The sequence below is a fragment of the Helianthus annuus genome, chromosome 17 (assembly GCF_002127325.2).
Source record: "Helianthus annuus cultivar XRQ/B chromosome 17, HanXRQr2.0-SUNRISE, whole genome shotgun sequence".
Taxonomy (NCBI): Eukaryota; Viridiplantae; Streptophyta; class Magnoliopsida; order Asterales; family Asteraceae; genus Helianthus; species Helianthus annuus.
The window spans coordinates 154,982,866-155,002,893 of NC_035449.2; the positions used below are offsets into that span (position 1 = coordinate 154,982,866).

The following is a 20,028-nucleotide window of genomic DNA, read 5'->3' on the forward strand; positions in this document are numbered from 1 at the left end:
AGAGAAGCATCGTAGTAAGTCTCGAGGTAAGTTTGCTGATTATGAATGTCATCATTGTGGTAGGAAAGGGCACACAATTAAATTCTGCAGACAACTGAAGAAGGAGAAAAAGAAAGCTGACTACAACAATAAGAAGAACAACCATAAGAAAGATGATGGTGGCAATGACACAGCTGAAGTTAATACTGCTACCGAAGAGTTCTTTATTTGTTGTGATGATGATGTGGTGAACATTACACGTGATGATTCGAGTTGGGTTGTTGACAGTGGTGCTACTTGTCATGTGACATCACAAAGGGATTTTTTCTCATCTTATACACCTGGTGATTTTGGGGTTGTTAAGATGGGTAATAATGGGCTATCTAAGATCATTGGTGTTGGAGATGTTTGCTTGAAGTTTGATACTGGGATGGAGTTGGTTTTACATAATGTAAAACATGTTTCAGATATTAGACTTAATTTGATCTCTGCAGGTTTACTTGATGATGATGGTTACCATAGTACCTTTGGTGATGGTGTTTGGAAACTCACTCGTGGTTCTTTGATCGTGGCAAGAGGTAAAAGAAGTTCAAAGTTATATATGGCACATCCGAAGATCTCTACAGATTCAGTCCACTCATTAGTCGATAATGATATGACCGAGTTATGGCATAAAAGACTTGGTCACATGAGTGAGAAAGGGATGCATATATTGTTGAAAAGAAATGCCTTGCCAGATTTAACTAATGTTCATTTGAAGAAGTGTTCTCATTGTCTAGCAGGTAAACAAAGAAGAGTTTCTTTTAAGAGTCACCCTCCTCATAGAAGAAACAATATACTGGATTTGGTGCATTCAGATGTTTGTGGTCCTATGAAGACTAGAACACTTGGGGGCTGCTTATATTTTGTCACATTCATTGATGATCATTCAAGAAAGGTATGGGCTTATACCTTGAAATCTAAAGATCAAGTTTTAGATGTATTTAAGCAGTTTCATGCCTTGGTTGAGAGACAAACTGAGAAGAAGCTCAAGTGTATTCGAACAGATAATGGAGGTGAGTACATTGGTCCTTTTGATGCTTATTGTAGAGAGAAAGGTATTCGGCACCAAAAGACTCCTCCAAAGACACCACAGTTGAATGGTTTAGCAGAGCGGATGAATAGAACATTGGCTGAAAGGGTTAGATGTTTGCTATCACATGCAGGGTTGCCTAATTCCTTTTGGGGTGAAGCTTTGAACACCGCAGTAAATGTTATTAATCGTACTCCTTGTGTTCCTTTGTCTTTTGATGTTCCTGACAGGGTTTGGAGCGGCAAAGATGTTTCATACGATGATTTGCGGGTCTTTGGATGCAAGGCTTTTGTGCATATTCCCAAAGATGAAAGAACAAAGCTTGATGTAAAGACCAAGCCATGTATATTCGTTGGTTATGGGGGAGATGAGTTTGGACACAGGTTTTATGATCCAATCTCGAAGAAACTCATAAGAAGTTTCGATGCTGATTTTATTGAAGATCAAAGTTTGAAAGATATTGAGAAGACAAAGATAGTTCCTCAACATACTGATGATCTTACTAATTTGGATCCAGTTCCTCCACAGCACTCTGAGCCGCATAATGAAGATGATATTCAACATGATGAACAACACGGTACTGATAATCATGATATTCCAGAGCAACAAGAGTTAGATGAGGGTCCTCATCCAGAGTTACCAGTACCAGGTATGCCAACATTTGTCCCACTCAGACGGTCTACAAGAAACCGTCATCCTTCCACCCGTTATTCTGCTGATGAGTATGTCTTGCTCACTGACGGGGGAGAGCCCGAGTGTTATGAAGAGGCCATGGAAGATGAACACAAAAGGGAGTGGGTTGAAGCCATGCAAGATGAGATGAATTCCTTGTATGAGAACAATACCTTTGAATTAGTAAAGTTTCCTAAAGGCAAGAAAGTTCTGAAGAACAAGTGGGTCTATAAGGTGAAGACTGAAGAACATACCTCGCGGCCTAGGTACAAAGCCAGATTGGTGGTTAAAGGGTTCAGTCAAAGAAAGGGTATTGATTTTGATGAGATTTTCTCTCCAGTCGTGAAGATGAGTTCCATTCGGGTGATTCTTGGTTTGGCAGCTAGTCTTGATCTTGAGGTTGAGCAAATGGATGTCAAGACAGCGTTCCTTCATGGTGACTTGGATAAAGAAATCTATATGGAGCAACCTGAAGGTTTTCAGGTTAAAGGTAAAGAAGACTATGTCTGTAAGCTTCAGAAAAGTCTTTATGGGTTGAAGCAAGCACCAAGACAGTGGTACAAGAAATTTGAGTCTATTATGGGGAAGCAAGGCTACCGAAAGACTATTTCAGATCACTGTGTTTTCTTTCAGAGGTTTGGTGATGATGATTTTATCATTTTATTACTCTATGTTGATGACATGTTGATTGTAGGCAAGAATGCAGAGAGAATTGTTCAGCTGAAGAAAGAATTGAGCAAGTCGTTCTCTATGAAAGACTTGGGGCCAGCAAAACAAATTCTTGGTATTCGGATTACTAGAGATAGAGCTTCAAAGAAGTTGCACATGTCACAAGAGCAATACATTGAGAAGGTGCTTCGCAGGTTCAACATGGATAAAGCCAAATCGGTTAGTTCACCTCTTACTCCCAATTTTAAACTAACCGATAAAGATTGCCCTTCTTCGAAGGAGGAGATTGAAGACATGGATAAAGTTCCATACGCGTCAGCGGTTGGAAGCTTGATGTATGCAATGGTGTGTACAAGACCTGATATTGCCCATGCAGTAGGTGTTGTTAGTCGGTTTCTATCAAATCCAGGTAAGAAGCATTGGGAAGCAGTTAAGTGGATCTTTAGATATCTACGTGGTTCTTCCAAATTGGGTATAACATTTGGAAATGGAAAGCCAATGCTTATTGGTTATACGGATTCTGATTTGGCGGGAAACAAAGACAACATGAAATCCACTTCTGGATATTTGATGACTTTTGCAGGGGGAGCTGTCTCATGGCAGTCAAGACTGCAAAAGTATGTTGCTTTGTCTACCACTGAGGCTGAGTATGTGGCAGCAACAGAAGCATGCAAAGAACTGTTGTGGTTGAAAAGGTTTATGCAGGAGCTTGGCTTTATGCAACAGCGCTACGTGGTTCTTTGTGATAATCAAAGTGCTATTCACCTTGCAAAGAATTCTATGTTTCACAAGAGAACAAAACATATTGATGTGAAGTATCATTGGATTAGAGATGCACTTGAAGACAAGTTGTTTGAACTTGATAAAGTTCATACCGATGATAATGGTTCCGATATGTTGACAAAATCTTTGGCAAGGGAGAAGTTGAAGATATGTTGCTCAATCGCCGGGATGGCGAACTCTTCCTCATAGGCCAAAAAGGGGGAGAATTGTTGGGTTTTTTTGGCCCATGTGGAAGCCCAACAATAATTCTTATTGGGCCATTTGGTTTTATTTATCTTGAATAAAAGAAGCAGGGGTCTTGAGCTGAAAACAACACCCTAAAATCACAGCAACAACAACACACACACAAAAGAAGAAGTTCATTTCCGTCACTCCAAAACCTAGCTGCAGAGGTCGTCCGTTTCCCGGAGTTTGAACCGTTGGATCGCTCTGATTTTTTTGGCACAGTCATCTGCACACCAGGGCGACCTTATCCAACGGTGGGTTTGTCCAAATAAGCTCTGGAAGTTCGTCTGCACAGCCTCTGTTTGCTGCTGCAGAATTTGGTGACATTTCCTTCTTTTGTCTTTGTATTTGATTCCATATGCTTGATGTTGTTGATTCCAAGTGTATGATGATTATTGTATGCCTCTAGTAGACCTAGGGAAGACTTTGTATTGCTCTAATTTGGTGATAGTGGATTTGAAGCGGCTCTAGTAGTCCCGTGGTTTTTACTCTCCTTTCTTGAGAGGTTTTCCACGCTAAAATTTGGTGTTCTTATTATTATTGTTTTCGGGCTGTTTGGGGCTGTTTTGATTGTAGTTGGGATACCCTATTTGTTTGCATCCTCACAGGTTCATTCTAGTTTGGGAAAAGTCTTGGTCAAACGAAGTTTGCTTCCGCGTTTGTGTTTACCGTTTGTGACCGGGTTTTGCGTTTTCCCCCATCAAAAAGTGACAATGAAACTTCATAAATTTGTTTTAAGGGTTTGATCTTATACTTGCTCAAAGGTGCTCCAGTTCCGTTCACACCCAGATAGCTAACTGTATCTACATCTGTAGAAGCTCTAGATCTGTTGAAGTTTGATCAAAAAACATGTCTGGCCAATCCGACCCTCGTGGTTCTGCATTTTCAGCTGCTGAGGTAGTTTAACTCATTATAAACAAACTTAATTATGTAAAGTTTCGGTTGTTTTGAACGACCTATGATTTTTTATTTGAATCGTTCAGTTGGAGTTCTTAGCAGAAGATGAAATGATCGAGATAGTTCCAAACCTAAGAATAAAGCCTCTCAGTTTGATTTGTGTAATTTTCTATCCCTTGTTCTTTACGATTTTACTTTATGACTTTATTTAGCAACTTTTTTTATATACTTACCATTTTTTTATATACTTTATTTAGTAAAATTAGTTCCATCTTATGATTTTTGTATATATGGCAGGGTGACTTTGGTCCGTTTCAGCCACAAATACCTACTCAAGTCCCAATATGGTTGGCTGTGGCCTTGAAAAAGAGAGGGAAATGCACTATTCGCCCTCCAGATTGGATGTCTGTTGGTAAAATTTCACTCTCTGTCTGATATTTAAACACCACACACTCAGGCGCATATGATGAAGTCAAAAGTCAGGATAAAGGAACCAACTTTTTATGAAAAAAATGCAAAAGATATTCTAAAACAGCCTATAACATTTACAACTATGGAAAAAGCATTTTAAACAGTTAAAGCAGATATTTGTTAGTTTATCTGAACGTGTGTTTTATCAATCATTCAATTGGAGTTGGTCATTTACTTGGTTTTAAAAAGGGTGAAGCGCACAAAAGCGAGGAGGTCTAAAATCGAAGCGCAAAAGCGGCGGGCTTCTCATACATGAGGCGCAAGGCGATTATATATATAAACAGAAATAAAGTGTAACTTATTTTCTAGATATTAACCAGTTCTTTTTTATTTTTTTTCCCCGCTAGAAAAACTGACCCAGGTATTGGAGGCAGAGCGTGACTCAGCAAGTTCTTTTGAAGCATTGCCATTTCATTATGTTGAGATCTCGAGGCTTCTTTTTGACCAGTGAGTGGCTTTTACATGTTTATTTACTTAGCATTTTACTATTGAAAAAGCTCTTTAACAAGTTGTCATTGATGCAGTGCTCGTGATGACATTCCTGAAGTATATATGGTTAGTCTAAAGATCCTTGTGTAAAAATAGCCTTTGTGAAATTCTTCTATTACCTGGTTTTAAAAAGCGCGCCCTAGGCGCGCCTAGGCGCAAGGCGCAACAAGGCGCAGAGCCTGGGGCTTTTTTGCTTCTCGCCTTGTGTAATTACAGGAAGCGACCAAAAGGCACATTTTTTGATGTTTTTTTGTGGGTTTTTGGCCTGAGGCGCGCGCCTCATGTAACTTAGCCGTTTTACTGCATAAAAATGTTGTACCCTTGGGTTTTTTTGACTTGTACATGTAATTAAAATGGTATAAAAGCCTTACTTATAGCTATATTTTGGTTAAAGGAAGCTAAAAACCTATGGGATATGTATGGGATATATAAAAAAAAATTATATAAACATCTTGATCCTCGGGTACGAAAAGCCCACCGCTTTTGCGCTTTGCGCCTCAATTTTAGACCTCGTCGCTTTTGTGCGCCTCTCGCTTTTTAAAACCAAGCTTTTATATAAAACAAAACAAATGAGCTACTTAGGTTATAGCCTAGTGGTCAAGAGGAATTATCTCTTGTGGGGAGACCAAGGTTCAATCCTTGGAAGGTGTAAGTATTTAAGGGGAAAAATAAGCCGTTCAAAAAAAAACAAATGTTTAAAAGCTTTTTTTTTTTTTTTGTAAATATTGGATAGGTAAAATCGCTTATTGAAGACATCAAAGATGTAAGGTTTCATAAAATTGGTACTGGATTGGAGAAGCTTTCATCTCGGACATACGCAATGAAGGTAAAATAGTTGCTCACGTCTCACATTCAAAATGACAAATATACCCCTACTTAAAAATGAAGAAAATTTACCAATTTTTACAACATTATCTAGTTAAAAATTATGATAAATTTATATTATAAAAAAAATTGTTCAAAGGTTTCCTACGTACACCACATACAACTCTTGAATTTGATCAGGAAATCATTCAAATTGAGCAGCAGCTATTACATTATATTATAATAAAACAAATTGCTTGTTCAGTAACAAACAGAATAAAGATTTCTATATTTTTATAGCCACGGAAATTCTTTTTTCATATGCCTCCTTATGTTTATAACTTTGGAGACATTTTTTTCCGACAACTTACAACTTTGTTGACCTGTTATGTTTTAAGCTTCATCATCCATTCATCCGTTAGGAAGTAAAGTAAATGGGTTGAAATTGCTACCCGTCAAATTAGGCAAATATTACCAACTTTTTTGCTTATGTCAAAAACTGAAACTTGCAGTTAAATTTATCCGCAATGGAAGTAAATGTAATGCGACCATTTGTTACTGGAAGTCTAGAAACGTTTTATGAACTTACCGCTCCAGAGATTATTCAAGAATCACAGAGAGAGGAATATAGACGGCCCCAAACAGCTGATCGGGGACCTAGGGTATATAAGCTTTTCTATATGAACAAAATATTTATGTTTTCATATCATATGATAATATTAATCACACACACGCAGATAATACATGTGTTAAGTATTCAATAATTTTTATTTCTTTCCAGCGTGAATTGAGACGCTAAAAGGCCTCAGCAACGCGGATGTCTTCTGAAATCACCTGCATATTCTTCAAAAGTGATTCCCCAAACTCCTTTAATTTCTTTCAGTCAAGTTATTTTATTTAAATTATGGCTTTAAATCTATATATGTTTGGCTTGTTTAAATATGTGTGCAACTATTTTAGTTTTTGAAGTGTAATGTTTGTGTAATTGTGCTATTGTAGGTTTGTTTCTGAATTTCTAGTAATCTTAGGCTGATCGTTTTCATGCATTAGGAAGCGTCTTTCTTAATTGCTAGCTTAATAACAATACTTAAAAAGTAATGGCTGTAAAATGTTGATTAAGTTGCATCTTTTTTAGAAGCCATGTTAGTATACCATCAAATGTTACACTGAAATGTGCATGGAGGCCTTAGTACAAGTTCAATTCAGGCACAAAATCAAACTGTTTCACATAGGATAGGTTCATGTGAATATTTAGGGTATATTTGGCAAAAGTAGTTGGTGGCTGGTAGCTAGAAGCTGGTAGCTGGTGGCTGGTGGTTGGAAGCTGGAAGCTGGTAGCTGTAGCTGGTAGCTAGTAGCTGTAGATTTTTAGATATATTTGGTGTTTGGTAGAGTAGCTGGAGCTTTTAATAAAATGTATAAAATGACCAAAATGGACATAACTAAAAATTTAGAAAGTTGGTGCATTAAAAAGTTCCCTATTTTTAGTGGTTAAAATAGTCATTTTTCCCTAAAAGCTTGTAGCTCCTTCTAAACGCTACTAGTAGTAGCGTTCAACCAAAAGCTTCAAGCTTCTAGCCTAAAAGCTTAAAGCTCCTTCAACCAAACAAGACTTTTTATTGAGTAGGAGCTTTTTCTTAAAAGCTTAAAGCTAGAAGTTCCTAAAAGCTCCATGCCAAACATACCCTAATGTGTTTAGTGGTATGTTTAAGTCGTTAAATGCATCTTTTCGTTGCCTACAGTTTGGTGGTTAGCATTTTTTATTTGCTCTTAAGCTATAATTATAGGCTATAGGGTCTGCCTAAAGTATATGAGCTGTTTGATGTCGCATGTGTAACAGATTCGTGACAAATACAGAAACCATAATAAGTGTCGCGAATGGGTCAAGGATGTCTTATGGATGCAAAATCTGAGATGCAAAGAGTTTGCTTTTGTATCTTGTTGATAATAACATGCCATCCGTCCTTTCTTCTATGATTGGATTTTTAAAAAAGTTGTAGTGGGGTCTACAATAACATTAACTGTTTTATATAATTCTTCAATAATGTGTGCCATTTTGGCATGTTTTATATAATTCTTCAATAATTATTGGAATGGGGTCTACAATAACATTAACTGTTCAAGTTTTTGCTCCATCACTAAGTTTTTATTTTTGTAATTCATTTACCCTTAACCATAATTTTGGGCCCAATTCTTTTCGTCGCCCGAGGCCTAAATTTTTTCGAGAGTTTTCGGAGACGGCTCTAGAAAAAATTATATCGATATATAAAAAAAAGTATGGTTCCACAATTATTGGAATGGGAAAGTTCAGGTTGCAACTCATGAGTTCAGTGTTACATGCATGCACCAGTTATCCAATTTATGATCCGTCCATAACACCATAACCAGTGGCGGAGCTTGACCAAAATACCATTTAATGTTCATGCTGAACCAACTAACAAAAAAGACAATACAAAATCCACGCACGACATCTTTTCTTTGTGGTCTTGTGTACGACTTTGGTCAACATCAAACGCTGAGTAGACTTGACGTACGTAAAAAAAAGAGTGGAGCCGAACCGGATGTGATTTGATTTCAAGTAAGTTGGCCACTGGGTAAAACCATACATGTAACCATCTCTAGACTTTCCGGCTCTTGTGCCCAAGTTAGTTAGTTCACATTTTAGGTTCTGGATTGTCACATCAGGAAGGTTGTCAACAGAAAGAGACAGATCACTTGCAACATCAGCCGGTAAACGCTGAGAAGATAAAAAACGGATTAATTATCTGATTAATTAATAAAATATGTTTATTAACTTATATAACATTAAGAAATTAAATCATATCAAAAAGTTTACCAGTCTGCATTCAAGCCGTTTTGGTCAACTCTAAGACCGAATGGTTTTCCAACTTTTTTATTGTAGAACATGTACGACCAACAACATCAGCCGTGGATGTCAAGGATCTGGAAGCCTTACGCTTGGGTTTAGCCTAAATGATTCAATGACATACAATAAGTATAATAATTAAACAGAAATATATTGTTTAGATGCATAAAGTTTATTAAAAAAATTTGTACAACAAATCAATACATTATATTGTCTAAATTATTAGAATTTATATTAATACAAGTGGACTTACGGCTCTGTTTTCAGCAGGCCTGATGATCTCAATGACCATAGAATCATTAATCTTCGGAACCTTCGAACGTGTACGATAAGCTATACATTCCTTGACTAAAGGCATGCTTACGACCTTCAAAATAAATAAAAAAATGCGATAAACATACATCAATATCATAATCAAAAATTAAATGATAATCTTACTTCGGAAACAACTTTAAAAGACAGCTCTTGGTCACAAACAACAACATTTGACATTCCTTTAGGGTCAAGCTAAAAAGATATAAAACAATTCACATATTACTATAGAATGAAGTAATTAAAAGCATTACATAATACTTAAGCCACTTTGTATACATGGAATTTATTCTTCGGTATGAAGAAATTATCAATATACATATCAAACTTACTTTTGACCTAAAACAAAAGAAAATAAAAATAAAATATGCTAAAGTAATACACCCAATATGATAAAAAATACAATGTACGTATTGAAAACAAATATTAAATTATCTATATAATATAATTAATGAGATGGACTTGGGCCATGTGTCATGTTATGGTGGAGCTAGAAAATACCCTACTTTCTTTTGGACGCGGGATCTGGCTGAGATTGGGTCGGCTTTTGGGTTTTATAATACACTGACTCACATTATTCGGATCATATAAATTGTATACTCTCAATTATTGTTCATATCTCACCTACCGACACCATCAATTCTCTGTTCTTCCTCTCAGTGTTCATCATCATCTTTCTTTATCAAGAATCTACGATAATCAAAGGTAAATCTACACAATCGATCCTAAATCTGCTTTATTTATGTTATTCGATTCTATAGGAAGTTGATTTATAAAGATTGCTTCAAATGCTATTAACTTCTTCGTTGTTCTGATTTTTTTGTAGATCCGATCCTAAAAATTGAAGGTATGTTGTTTTATTTTGTTGTTTATCTATTGTGCATCTTTAATCGAAGCGATTGATCATATTTATCTTTTTTATTTTTATTTTTTCGCAATAAAAATCAAGATCAGACGTTTTGTTATCATCATCTACATTCGGCGATTTATGTAGTATCTATGAACGTTAATCATGTGTTTGACATTTATCCAAGTTACTGATGTTTGTTGATTTTCTTTTTCATGTGAAACCCTAAATCTTGGATAACCATCAGACTCTGATCATTCGTCAAACAACAGAGGTTAGTTAAATGTTATTGTTGTTTTCTCTTTTTTATCTGTATAATATTTGATTTTATCCTTTATGTTTAGTATATTCAGTATTGTTTTTTCAAAATTTAAGAATATATGTTCTAATTATGTTATGGTTTGTTTCTCTCATGGTGAACCCTCAATCTTTTGTCACAATCGGACTCAGACTCTTCGTCGATCAAAACAGGTTAGTTCAATTTTGTTGGTGTTGTTTGTTTTTTGATCTGTATAGTGTTTGTTTTTAGTGTTTATCTTTAGGCCTTATTTTGAAATTTTAAGTGATTATCTTTTGAAGGTCTGATAGTTTGTTTTGTCAGTTATAATTTTTGTATTTAGTTCGTTGTTAAGTTCTTAAAAGATGCCGTTATTTTCTTTATCTTAGTGTAATTTTGTTTTCGGTATTATGATTCGGTATGTTAAGTTCTTAAAAGATGCCCTTATTTTCTTTTTAAAGTTGATTTGTTTCTATAAACAGATTACTGTTGTTAAAGTCGATTTTTGTATTTGGTATTATGATTTGGTTTCTATAAATAGATTTTGTTTCTCTAAATAGATTACTGTTATTTTTTTTAAAACAGTGGTTACTTCTTTTGCAGTTATGGATCCTAATAACAACGCTCATTTGTTCTTAAAGTTGATTGAGGACTATGATCCTGTATTTTTGGTATGTTTCTTTAGTTTTCTGTTTTCTACACATAATAACTTATTGCAACTTATATGTTTTTTGTTTCAATTGATACGGAATACCGTATGATTTTGCAACCTTATTTTGGGGAGAACAACTTCCATACGGTCAATCTGTTCAAATTATTGATGATGACTTATCATGGGTGGTAAGACTTAAAAGAAATGTGTCGGGCCCTGTCTTTGGTGATGGCTTCACCAAAGTCGTTAGAGATTCTGGTGTAAAAAAAGATGATTATATTTTGTTGAAGGCTATTGGACCATCGACATTGTATCTTTCAATCTTTAAATCATGTGTTTTCGAGAACTCCTTTATCTCGAAAATTATACCTGATGATAACTTCATTGTAAGTGCTATATATAATATAATCAGTCTGTTTAATAACCTTTTTTGTTGTGTATGGTTTGTTTATATTATTTTGTAAATACTTTTCAGCTTCTGGCGGACAAATTCTGGAGAGATTTTTACGACAAGAACTTTAAAGGTGGAGAGGCAACTTTGTATGTAGGAGATAGGTATTGGAATGTCAAGATGGAGGGATGGTCCGACGAAAGTGCCTTCACCGATGGATTGTTTAAGCCGATTGAGGATCTCGTATTAGATAGTCTACTTTGTTGTTTACAAGTCTTGGATATAAAACTTTTGAGGTGTCTGTTTTTAATCATGAAACAGGTACTGAAATTTATTTCAAGAAGGTTGAAGTTGTTGTTTTGGATGATTCTATTTATGGAGATGAAGGATTTGATTTATTGATTGTGGTTGGTGTTATCCAACTTGTTATTAATTATTTCTTAATATGAGCTTATTAGTTGAACTTCATTTTAACATGGTTGCTAATGTGGATTTTTTTTGTAGTCGGGACACAAGGAGAAGCTGAAGACCAATGAAAGTCTTGTTGATGAAGGATTGAAGGTGTTGATGGGGATAGTGTTGGTGACTTTCAACTTTCAACTTTTGAGTCTATCTTTAATGTACATACCTATGTTTTAATATAAATTAGCAAACTTTAACGATCAGTACATTGTTGCATTCTTACATTTTTATCCTTCTATTGTCATTTTGTAGGATACTGACGACTCCAAGTTTGATCAACTTATAGCCGCTCTACTTGAAATGTAAGATGCTAAGAAGCGGGTAACTTTATGCGTTTAAATTATTAACAGATTTTATTATGTCGATTAGTATAAGTACACTATTAAATCGTGCTACTATTTTGTTTTATGTAGTTCCATGATGGTTGGAATACAAAAAATGATGTTTTGGGTTAACAAACGATTTGACACGGGGCCGTGTCCAGGCCATCTGATTTCAAAACATCAGTTTTTGTATTCCAACCATCATGGAACTACATAAAAAAAATAGTAGCATGATTTAATAGTGTACTTATACTAATAGACATAATAAAATTTGTTAATAATTTAAACGTATAAAGTTACCCGCTTCTTAGCATCTTCCATTTCAAGTAGAGCGGCTATATGTTGATCAAACTTGGAGTCGTCAGTATCCTACAAAATGACAATAGAAGGATAAAAATGTAAGAATGCAACAATGTACTGATTGTTAAAGTTTGTTAATTTATATTAAAACATAGGTATATACATTAAAGATAGACTAAAAAGTTGAAAGTTACCAAACACTATCCCCAGCAACACCTTCATCAACATGACTTTCATTAGTCTTCAGCTTCTCTTTGTGTTCCGACCACAAAAAAAAAAATCACATTAGCAACCATGTTAAAATGAAGTTCAACTAATAAGCTCGTATTAAGAAACCATGTTAAAATGAAGTTGTATAACACTAACCACAATCAATAAATCAAATCCTACATCTCCATAAATAGAATCATCCAAAACAACTTCAACCTTCTTGAAATAAATTTCAGTATATTTCATGATTAAAAACAGACGCCTCAAAAGTTTTATATCCAAGACTTGTAAACAACAAAGTAGACTATCTAATGCGAGATCCTCAATCAGCTTAGATGTAACATTTCCATTTTTTTATATATTAAAATAAAGTATATAAAACTTATAGTTTTAAACGGGTAGATTACGAGTAAGTTGACTGTTAGAAATATGAGATATTTAGACCATAAATTCCGGTCAGATAGAACAAGTAACAGATTTAGCAAACTGGTGAAAATCGTCAGTTCCATACTAAAACCACAAACTTTCATCAACCGAGTTGCATGGAAATATTTCTTTCCATAACAACAAAAAAGAAAAAAAAACATCCGACACCAAGGCCTGAAAATGCTTTTGCAATACTCATGAAAAAAAAGAAGAAGAAGAAAACCCAGTGACTGAAAGATAGGACACTAAAGCCTGTTTTTTAAATAAAATTTACCTGCACATAGTCAACGACCACCATGAAATCTACTTATTTTCATGTGCTTAAGGGCAGTTGATTCGAGACCTCATTTGTCGACAAACGATGACTCAGCAAGATCAATAGCGCGTGCAAGTGCTGCAGCTTTGTTCTCACATTCTCTGTGTTCATCAGCAGGATCACTATCTGCCACTATACCTGCCCCAGCTTGAAGGGGGGCCACCCAATCACGACGCTTGTCCGCATCTTGGTACTTGTACATCGCGTTGTAACGTGCTGCTGTAGGGAACACAATTGTTCTTAAGGCCAAGGCAATGTCCATGTCACCAGTGAATGAGATACCTCCTAACCCGCCACCGTATGGCCCACGTCTATTCACTTCCAGCTCATCGATCAGTTCCATGGCCTTCACCTATTGCGCAAAAGTTTTGAGTAACATACCAACATGTAACGTGTAACTTTGGCATCTAGTGATGTAATGCACGGATTATTTGGAAAGGAAGAAATGAATAACGGTCAATATGACCAAAACTTGATTATTGTCATAGTTAAGTAAAACCAATATAAAATGAAGTAACTGGCTGAATAAAATGGGCTGTGATATGGGGTGTTTAAACACACACGCGGATCTATTTGACCCAGACACAACCCAAAACAAACACGTGAGCTTCTCATTAGCTTAGGAAGATGGGAAAATCTGATGAAGTATGAAACAGTCTTGAGGTAGGCGACGTGTGGATCATTCGCCGAATAGTCGGGATCTAACAAACGAGAACGATTCAAAAGTTGGTTACACTAGCCGAGTAGCCGGGATCATTAGAATATATAATTTCACGTATTTGACCCTCACATTTAACTACAAATGTATAAAAGGTACAAAACTAACAAAGATTAAATACCAAAATAAACAAAGAATACACTAATCCAGAATTGTTTTTTCCAGTAAAAAGAATTATATAACTTTAATTAAAATGTAAAACCAATACTAATATCGCGAGTTTAGCTCTGCTGTTGTATTACATGCACCGTTGACAAGCTCAGTTTGAAACCTTTATTGGTCAAGCACGCACGATTGCATAATCTATAAAAGATTGAACAGAACATATTTTAGTTTTCAGTTGCAAACATATGAAATGTAAGAGGCTAAAAAACACTGACCTTTACAGTTAACTTGACAAACTTTGCAAGTGTTGATGTTGGAATTTACTGAAGACAGTTCCTAAAGAAACGAATGCCCTGAAACAAAGAAATTCAGTTATTATTATTCTGAACCAAACACCCCCTTTTTCACAGAAAAAAATGTAAACAAGTTTTTTGTACCTGCAATGCAAAACTGATGTCTGCTTCATCTACCTGCAACGTTACTCTCCTTAATTTATCATCTCGGGATTGACCGAGTTTTAGAATTCCCTATAAAATGATAGCAATTTGTAAGAATTTGCAACAAAAAAGACATTTTCTTGCATATTTATATTAATAGATAAAAGGCCGATTAAAGGTGCAGACGGTGGTTACAGGTTACCTGATCACCTAGTACTCTACACATGCATGAAAGTTCCATTATACCAACTGGTGGTATCAATGTTGATTTGCAGATATCAAGATAAAACTTGTTCAACTGTAAAATAACTGATTTTGGTTAGAATATAAAGATATTTCATCTTTTATCATAAAAGAAAGATGATATGGTTATACCTCTCCTATTGTTGTATCCTTCTTTCCTTTACGAAACAGCTTCACAACTGAACATAGTACAATCTACACCAAAGAGGCATTACAAAATTAGTCTACTGGAAAAATCGGGTTGACACTTGAGCCACTAACCTTGTTTTGACCTTTAACCATTCTTAGAATATAGAGAATTGAGTTTAGTTGTGTTTGCAATGCAATATAATAACTAGAGTAAAGCACATAGATGGTCCCTGTGGTTTACCAAAACTTTGGATTTGGTCCCCAAACTTTTCAAAAGTACACAAATGGTCCCTATGGTTTGCACTTGTAACGCATTCAGTCCCCAAATTTTTCAAAAAGTATATGAATGGTCCCTATGGTTTGCACTTTGTAGCGCATTTAGTCCCTAACTTGGACATGCTAAAACCTTTAGATTTGTTGCCTGGGGACTAAATGCGTTACAAAATGCAAAACCACGGGGACCATTCATGTACTTTTTGAAAGCTAGAAACCAAATCCAAAATTTTGGTAAACCGCAGAAACCATCTGTGTACTTTACTCTAAAAACAAATAGTATTCTAAATCTTTGAATGAAATAATTTAGACGTCTTTGACCCGTTTACTTTTTAGCTGAAAATTCGATTTTTTCCGTTTTGAGAGATAAAACACGACCCAATTCACCCTGTTCATATGTAAATGGGTCAAGAACATTACCTCAAAATGTAACTGTTTAGCAAGATCACTTTGGTTTTAACGGTTAAAAATAGTACCTGTTGATGCTGTGGAAGAGATTGTATAGTATCGACTATTGGTGATTTGTAAGCCCTTGATAAAGCAATAGCCATATGATCAACCCTCACCTACACAAAATTATAAATTTTGTTTTAATCAGATAAAATTTAAAAAAAAAATCATAAGCTATTTAATTAATGAATTTTTTTTACCATGGACGTCATAGTTGAAGTGCAAGTAGATTCTCTAAGCTCAGTTTCAAGCATCTCTATTGCACCCCTGGAAACCGAAATAAACGTTCAAGGTCAATTTCTGCCTTGAAGAATTTAAGAGAATTTGTAGGCTATAAAACAATTATAAAAAAATAATAAGAATTACCAACCTGCAGATACCAAGAGCTTTCCTCATATCACCAGATGCTGCAGCTACTTTCTGCATATATTCAAATGGTGCATCTTAGAATTTATAGCAACTTCAAGCCTTTATTACTTACATACACATGAATTAAATACATAGCATCAAATCTTTACAGCCATTAAAACATTAAGTCAAAGCAAACATAAGTAGAGACTTACTCGTGCACAGAGTTCGAGTGCTTGTGGCTGGAAAACGGTGTAAGGAAGTGCCTGATGAATCAAAACACCCAGAATATAATTTCTTTTGCGAAGAATGAATAAAGCAAAAGTCAAAAATCTGTTATGAAGAAATTAAGTAGCTAAAGAGAAAGACCAATAATGCTTACCATCAGCCGTTGTTTGAGAATCATGATGATTTGATCCATCGAGTACGCTCGAAAAGACACAACAGCTGGCTTACCTAAAAAATAAAAAAGGAAAACTGATATTAGAATTTAGGATTTAGAGGCAGTGTGTTGATGTGGAGTGTAATGAAGAGAAACAAAATACTCACAATTTAGAGACTGTAGTTTTGGCAGAAATCGGTCTGCCAAGTCAATTGCATTAGCTATACCTGTAAATGCAAGTTGGTATAAAAATTTATAATATAAAAACAAAACAAAACAACTCAAGTTCAAAGACAATTAGAAACGCATACCAATCAATATAACTTTTGAGAATGGCAATGTTGTTAGCATAAATAGATCATGAAGCACCACTCGGTCCTTAGTAATCAAGTAATCCAGCTCATCGGCTATAACCAACCTGCTTACAACTCATGTATTAGAAGATAGAATACGAAAAGCAGCTAGCTATTCAAGCTGTTCATTGATCAAATTTGTTAACAAAAGTTAATAGCTAATTGTTCATGCTTGTGTATCTTACATCATTTTAGTGTCAGCTGACTGCTGCTTTTGAGAATACAGTTGCTGAAGCTGTTTTAAGGCTGTAGAACGACCATTGACTTTCTTATTTGGTTTACTTTTTTCAAGTATCTGCAAAATAAATGAAACTTTGAGCATAACATTGCTTACATATGAGTCTATGCGTATCAATATCGTGTATATTTTCACCTTGTTGAAAATTTCTGATGTGTTTGAGAGTGAGGTGCAGTTTATAGCTAAAATATCCGGCAGCTGACCTCCTATCTGGAAACAATAACCAAGGTTCCATGAGTTTAATGAAAGTAATGCACAGAATACTAAACAAAAAAAGATTAAAAAAAAAAACACTAAGCACATATAAAGGATCCGTTTTTAAGGCAAGAAGGTTTTATTCACCAAACCTAAAGAAAGGCTGCTAATAACAAGCAGCTGATAACAGAAAAACACCAGACAATAAAACATATTATCATGTTAAGTATGCTTAAAACATGACCTTTTTACTCATGAGGGCAAGTAAATAGACAATTTATCATAAATGTCATTTTTATTCTTCTGGTGACAAAATTGATTATCGGTAACCAGTAACTTAGGTGCAAACAGAAAACTAGTTAAAAACTTCCAATACGAAAAATGTTCTAACATATATATACATCTCTATATCCCAATGCATCTAAGAAAATAAAATGACCTACAATCTAAAACAACACATGATAACAAATTCACTATTTCCATTTAAATACTTTCAAAACTAATAATTAAGAAATGCCAAATTACCTCTTTAGCCCAACCAGCCAAACACCCCTTCACATTCTCCATCGAAAGCGATTTTCCAGTCCCTGGACAACCACAAACATACAAACTCCCAGCCTTCTCTTGCTCAACACATTGCTTACAAAACTCCACTATCCTTTTCTGCTCATCCTCACGGCACACAATCATAGCCGGTGCAGTCGACACATGCAACGCCTCTTTCACCGCGCTCAATTGCTCCGAATCTACACAAAACAAACACACCTTTCAACACGATAACACAACTTAACCTACACACATCCAATCAAATAAATCACAAACACCGATTCCAAATTAGGTCAAATTAGAGCCAATATAGCATAAATTGAAATAAACATCTCGCTAACCTGTTGGATTCCAGATCGGTTTATCCAAAATACTGTCTAACAACTTCTTCTTCGGAGAATTCTTCAATTTCAATAAACTAACACCAGTTTCAACCTATAAACAATGCTGACACAATTAGAAAAACTATAATTCACTGTAATAATAACACGAAGGGTCGAAAACTCACATTCGATCGGCTTCTATTTGGACTATCACCAACAGATCTACGAGGCGATTTACTCTTCAAAGGAGATACATGCAACGCCTCTTTCACCGCACTCAATTGCTCCGAGTCTACACAAAATAAACACATATTTCAACACAATAACATAACTTAACCTACACACATCTAATCACACAAATCACAAACACCGATTCCAAATTAGTTCAAATTAGGTCAAATTAGATCAATATAGCATAAATTGGTTATAAACATCTAGCTAACCTGTTGGATTCCAGATCGGTTTATCCGAAAAACTGCCTAACAACTTCTTCTTCGGAGAATTCTTCAATTTCGATAAACTAACACCAGTTTCAACCTATAAACAATGCTGATATAGTTACAATAACTAGAATTCACTGTAATAATAAGCTATATAACACGAAGAGTCGAAAACTCACATTCGATCGGTTTCTATTCGGACTATCATCAACAGATCTACGAGGCGATTTACTCTTCAACGGAGAGCATGATTTCAACGGAGTGTTACAAACCGGATCATCGAACGAAGCTGAATTAGATCTCAACCGCCGTTTGTGAGGGGATGAAACGTCGCCGTTTACAGTAGGCATTGGTGAGGCTCTGGCTGCAGCGATTGACGGCATTTTGTGTTGAAATGACCGAAATCAGTTAGGGAATTAGCTGGAGATGAAGATTGGTGGCTTAATTGAGGTTGAAAATGGAGGCAGTTGCTGAAATATAGGGTTTAGCGGGAAGCGCCATATGTTTTGGGGGAGTGAAATTTTGGCGCCATTTTTATTGCGGGAAATGGGAATGAAAGTATAAAACACGGAGCAATTAAAGGGTAGCGGTGGGGCTGGCATATCGTGTATACCCGTACATGATAAGACACGATACACGAAATCCCATACACGAACACGACATGATAACTTATCGTGTCCTTTTTTTCAAACACGAAAATTACCTGTTAATACCTGTTAACGAACACTAGAATAATCATGTATTAACGGGTATCTAAGAGGTAAACAGGTATTAACATGTATTAACGGGTATCTAACTATCTAACAGGTATTAACATGTATTAATGGGTATCTAACAGGTAAACGGGTATCTTAACTGGTATCTAACAGGTAAACAGGTATCTTACCCACTCGATGTTAAGTGTTAACATGTATTAACGCTATACACGAACAGACACGATAAGACACGAAACGCTATACACGAACACGACACGAAAATTAACAGATTGTTTCGTGTCTACCTGTTTAAAACACGATACCTGTTATAGTCATACACGATACCTGTTAAGGTCGTGTAGATTCGTGTCGTGTATTCGTGTATCGTGTAAAATTGTCAGCCCTAGGTAGCGGTAGCTTTTTAGATATATTTAGAGGTTAAAATAGTCATTTTCCCCCTAAAAGCTTGTAGCTACTTCTAAACGCTATGAGTAGGAGCGTTCAACCAAAAGCTTCAAGCTTATAACCTAAAAGCTTGAAGCTCCTTCAACCAAACAAGTCTTTTTATTGAGTAAGAGTTTTTTCTTAAAAGCTTAAAGCTATAAGCTCCTAAAAGTTTCATGTAAAACATACCCAAAGCCTAACGAGTGGCGGATTAACTTTAGGCTCGGTGGGTTTAAAGTGAGCCTGCTAACGAAAAATGAGTTATC

General features: G+C 35.5%; 3 protein-coding genes across 3 annotated transcripts; 1 reads left to right on the forward strand and 2 right to left on the reverse strand.

The window, feature by feature from the left end:
- Positions 1–3,633: 3,633 nt before the first annotated feature.
- Positions 3,634–7,035, forward strand: LOC110920832 (DNA replication complex GINS protein PSF2). The gene is made up of 9 exons (XM_022165031.2): positions 3,634–3,720; positions 4,216–4,297; positions 4,384–4,458; positions 4,595–4,709; positions 5,116–5,215; positions 5,293–5,323; positions 5,991–6,083; positions 6,574–6,723; positions 6,843–7,035. The coding sequence occupies exons 2-9, from the start codon at positions 4,250–4,252 to the stop codon at positions 6,858–6,860; spliced, it is 630 nt and encodes a 209-aa protein (XP_022020723.1). The 5' UTR covers positions 3,634–3,720; positions 4,216–4,249; the 3' UTR covers positions 6,861–7,035.
- A 6,372-nt stretch (positions 7,036–13,407) lies between these two features.
- On the reverse strand, positions 13,408–14,058 carry LOC110925011 (anthranilate synthase alpha subunit 1, chloroplastic-like). The gene is made up of 2 exons (XM_022168983.2): positions 14,044–14,058; positions 13,408–13,795 (listed from the first exon to the last, which is right to left on the reverse strand). Exons 1-2 carry the CDS (start codon positions 14,056–14,058, stop codon positions 13,472–13,474), a joined length of 339 nt encoding a protein of 112 aa, XP_022024675.1. The 3' UTR covers positions 13,408–13,471.
- Positions 14,059–14,279: 221 nt separating this feature from the next.
- On the reverse strand, positions 14,280–19,153 carry LOC110922897 (cell division control protein 6 homolog B-like). The gene is made up of 19 exons (XM_035986500.1): positions 18,803–19,153; positions 18,627–18,720; positions 18,369–18,475; positions 18,202–18,295; positions 17,840–18,060; positions 17,255–17,329; positions 17,067–17,176; positions 16,840–16,946; positions 16,696–16,755; positions 16,529–16,602; positions 16,362–16,412; positions 16,169–16,218; positions 15,999–16,065; positions 15,825–15,914; positions 15,079–15,141; positions 14,906–15,001; positions 14,704–14,793; positions 14,542–14,619; positions 14,280–14,464 (listed from the first exon to the last, which is right to left on the reverse strand). Exons 1-18 carry the CDS (start codon positions 19,004–19,006, stop codon positions 14,587–14,589), a joined length of 1,686 nt encoding a protein of 561 aa, XP_035842393.1. The 5' UTR covers positions 19,007–19,153; the 3' UTR covers positions 14,280–14,464; positions 14,542–14,586.
- Positions 19,154–20,028: the final 875 nt, after the last annotated feature.

Bases quoted from the DNA above. Each gene is read 5' to 3' on its own strand.
- LOC110922897 (XM_035986500.1), bottom strand. From the start codon at position 19,006: ATGCCGTCAATCGCTGCAGCCAGAGCCTCACCAATGCCTACTGTAAAC. The intron at 16,603-16,695 runs GTGAGTATTTTG...TTTATTTTTTAG, and splicing joins AAAACTACAGTCTCTAAATT to GTAAGCCAGCTGTTGTGTCT. The intron at 15,142-15,824 runs GTACTATTTTTA...TCTTTGGTGTAG, and splicing joins CTCTTCCACAGCATCAACAG to ATTGTACTATGTTCAGTTGT.
- LOC110920832 (XM_022165031.2), top strand. From the start codon at position 4,250: ATGTCTGGCCAATCCGACCCTCGTGGTTCTGCATTTTCAGCTGCTGAG. The intron at 4,459-4,594 runs GTAATTTTCTAT...TATATATGGCAG, and splicing joins AGCCTCTCAGTTTGATTTGT to GGTGACTTTGGTCCGTTTCA. The intron at 5,216-5,292 runs GTGAGTGGCTTT...TCATTGATGCAG, and splicing joins TCGAGGCTTCTTTTTGACCA to TGCTCGTGATGACATTCCTG.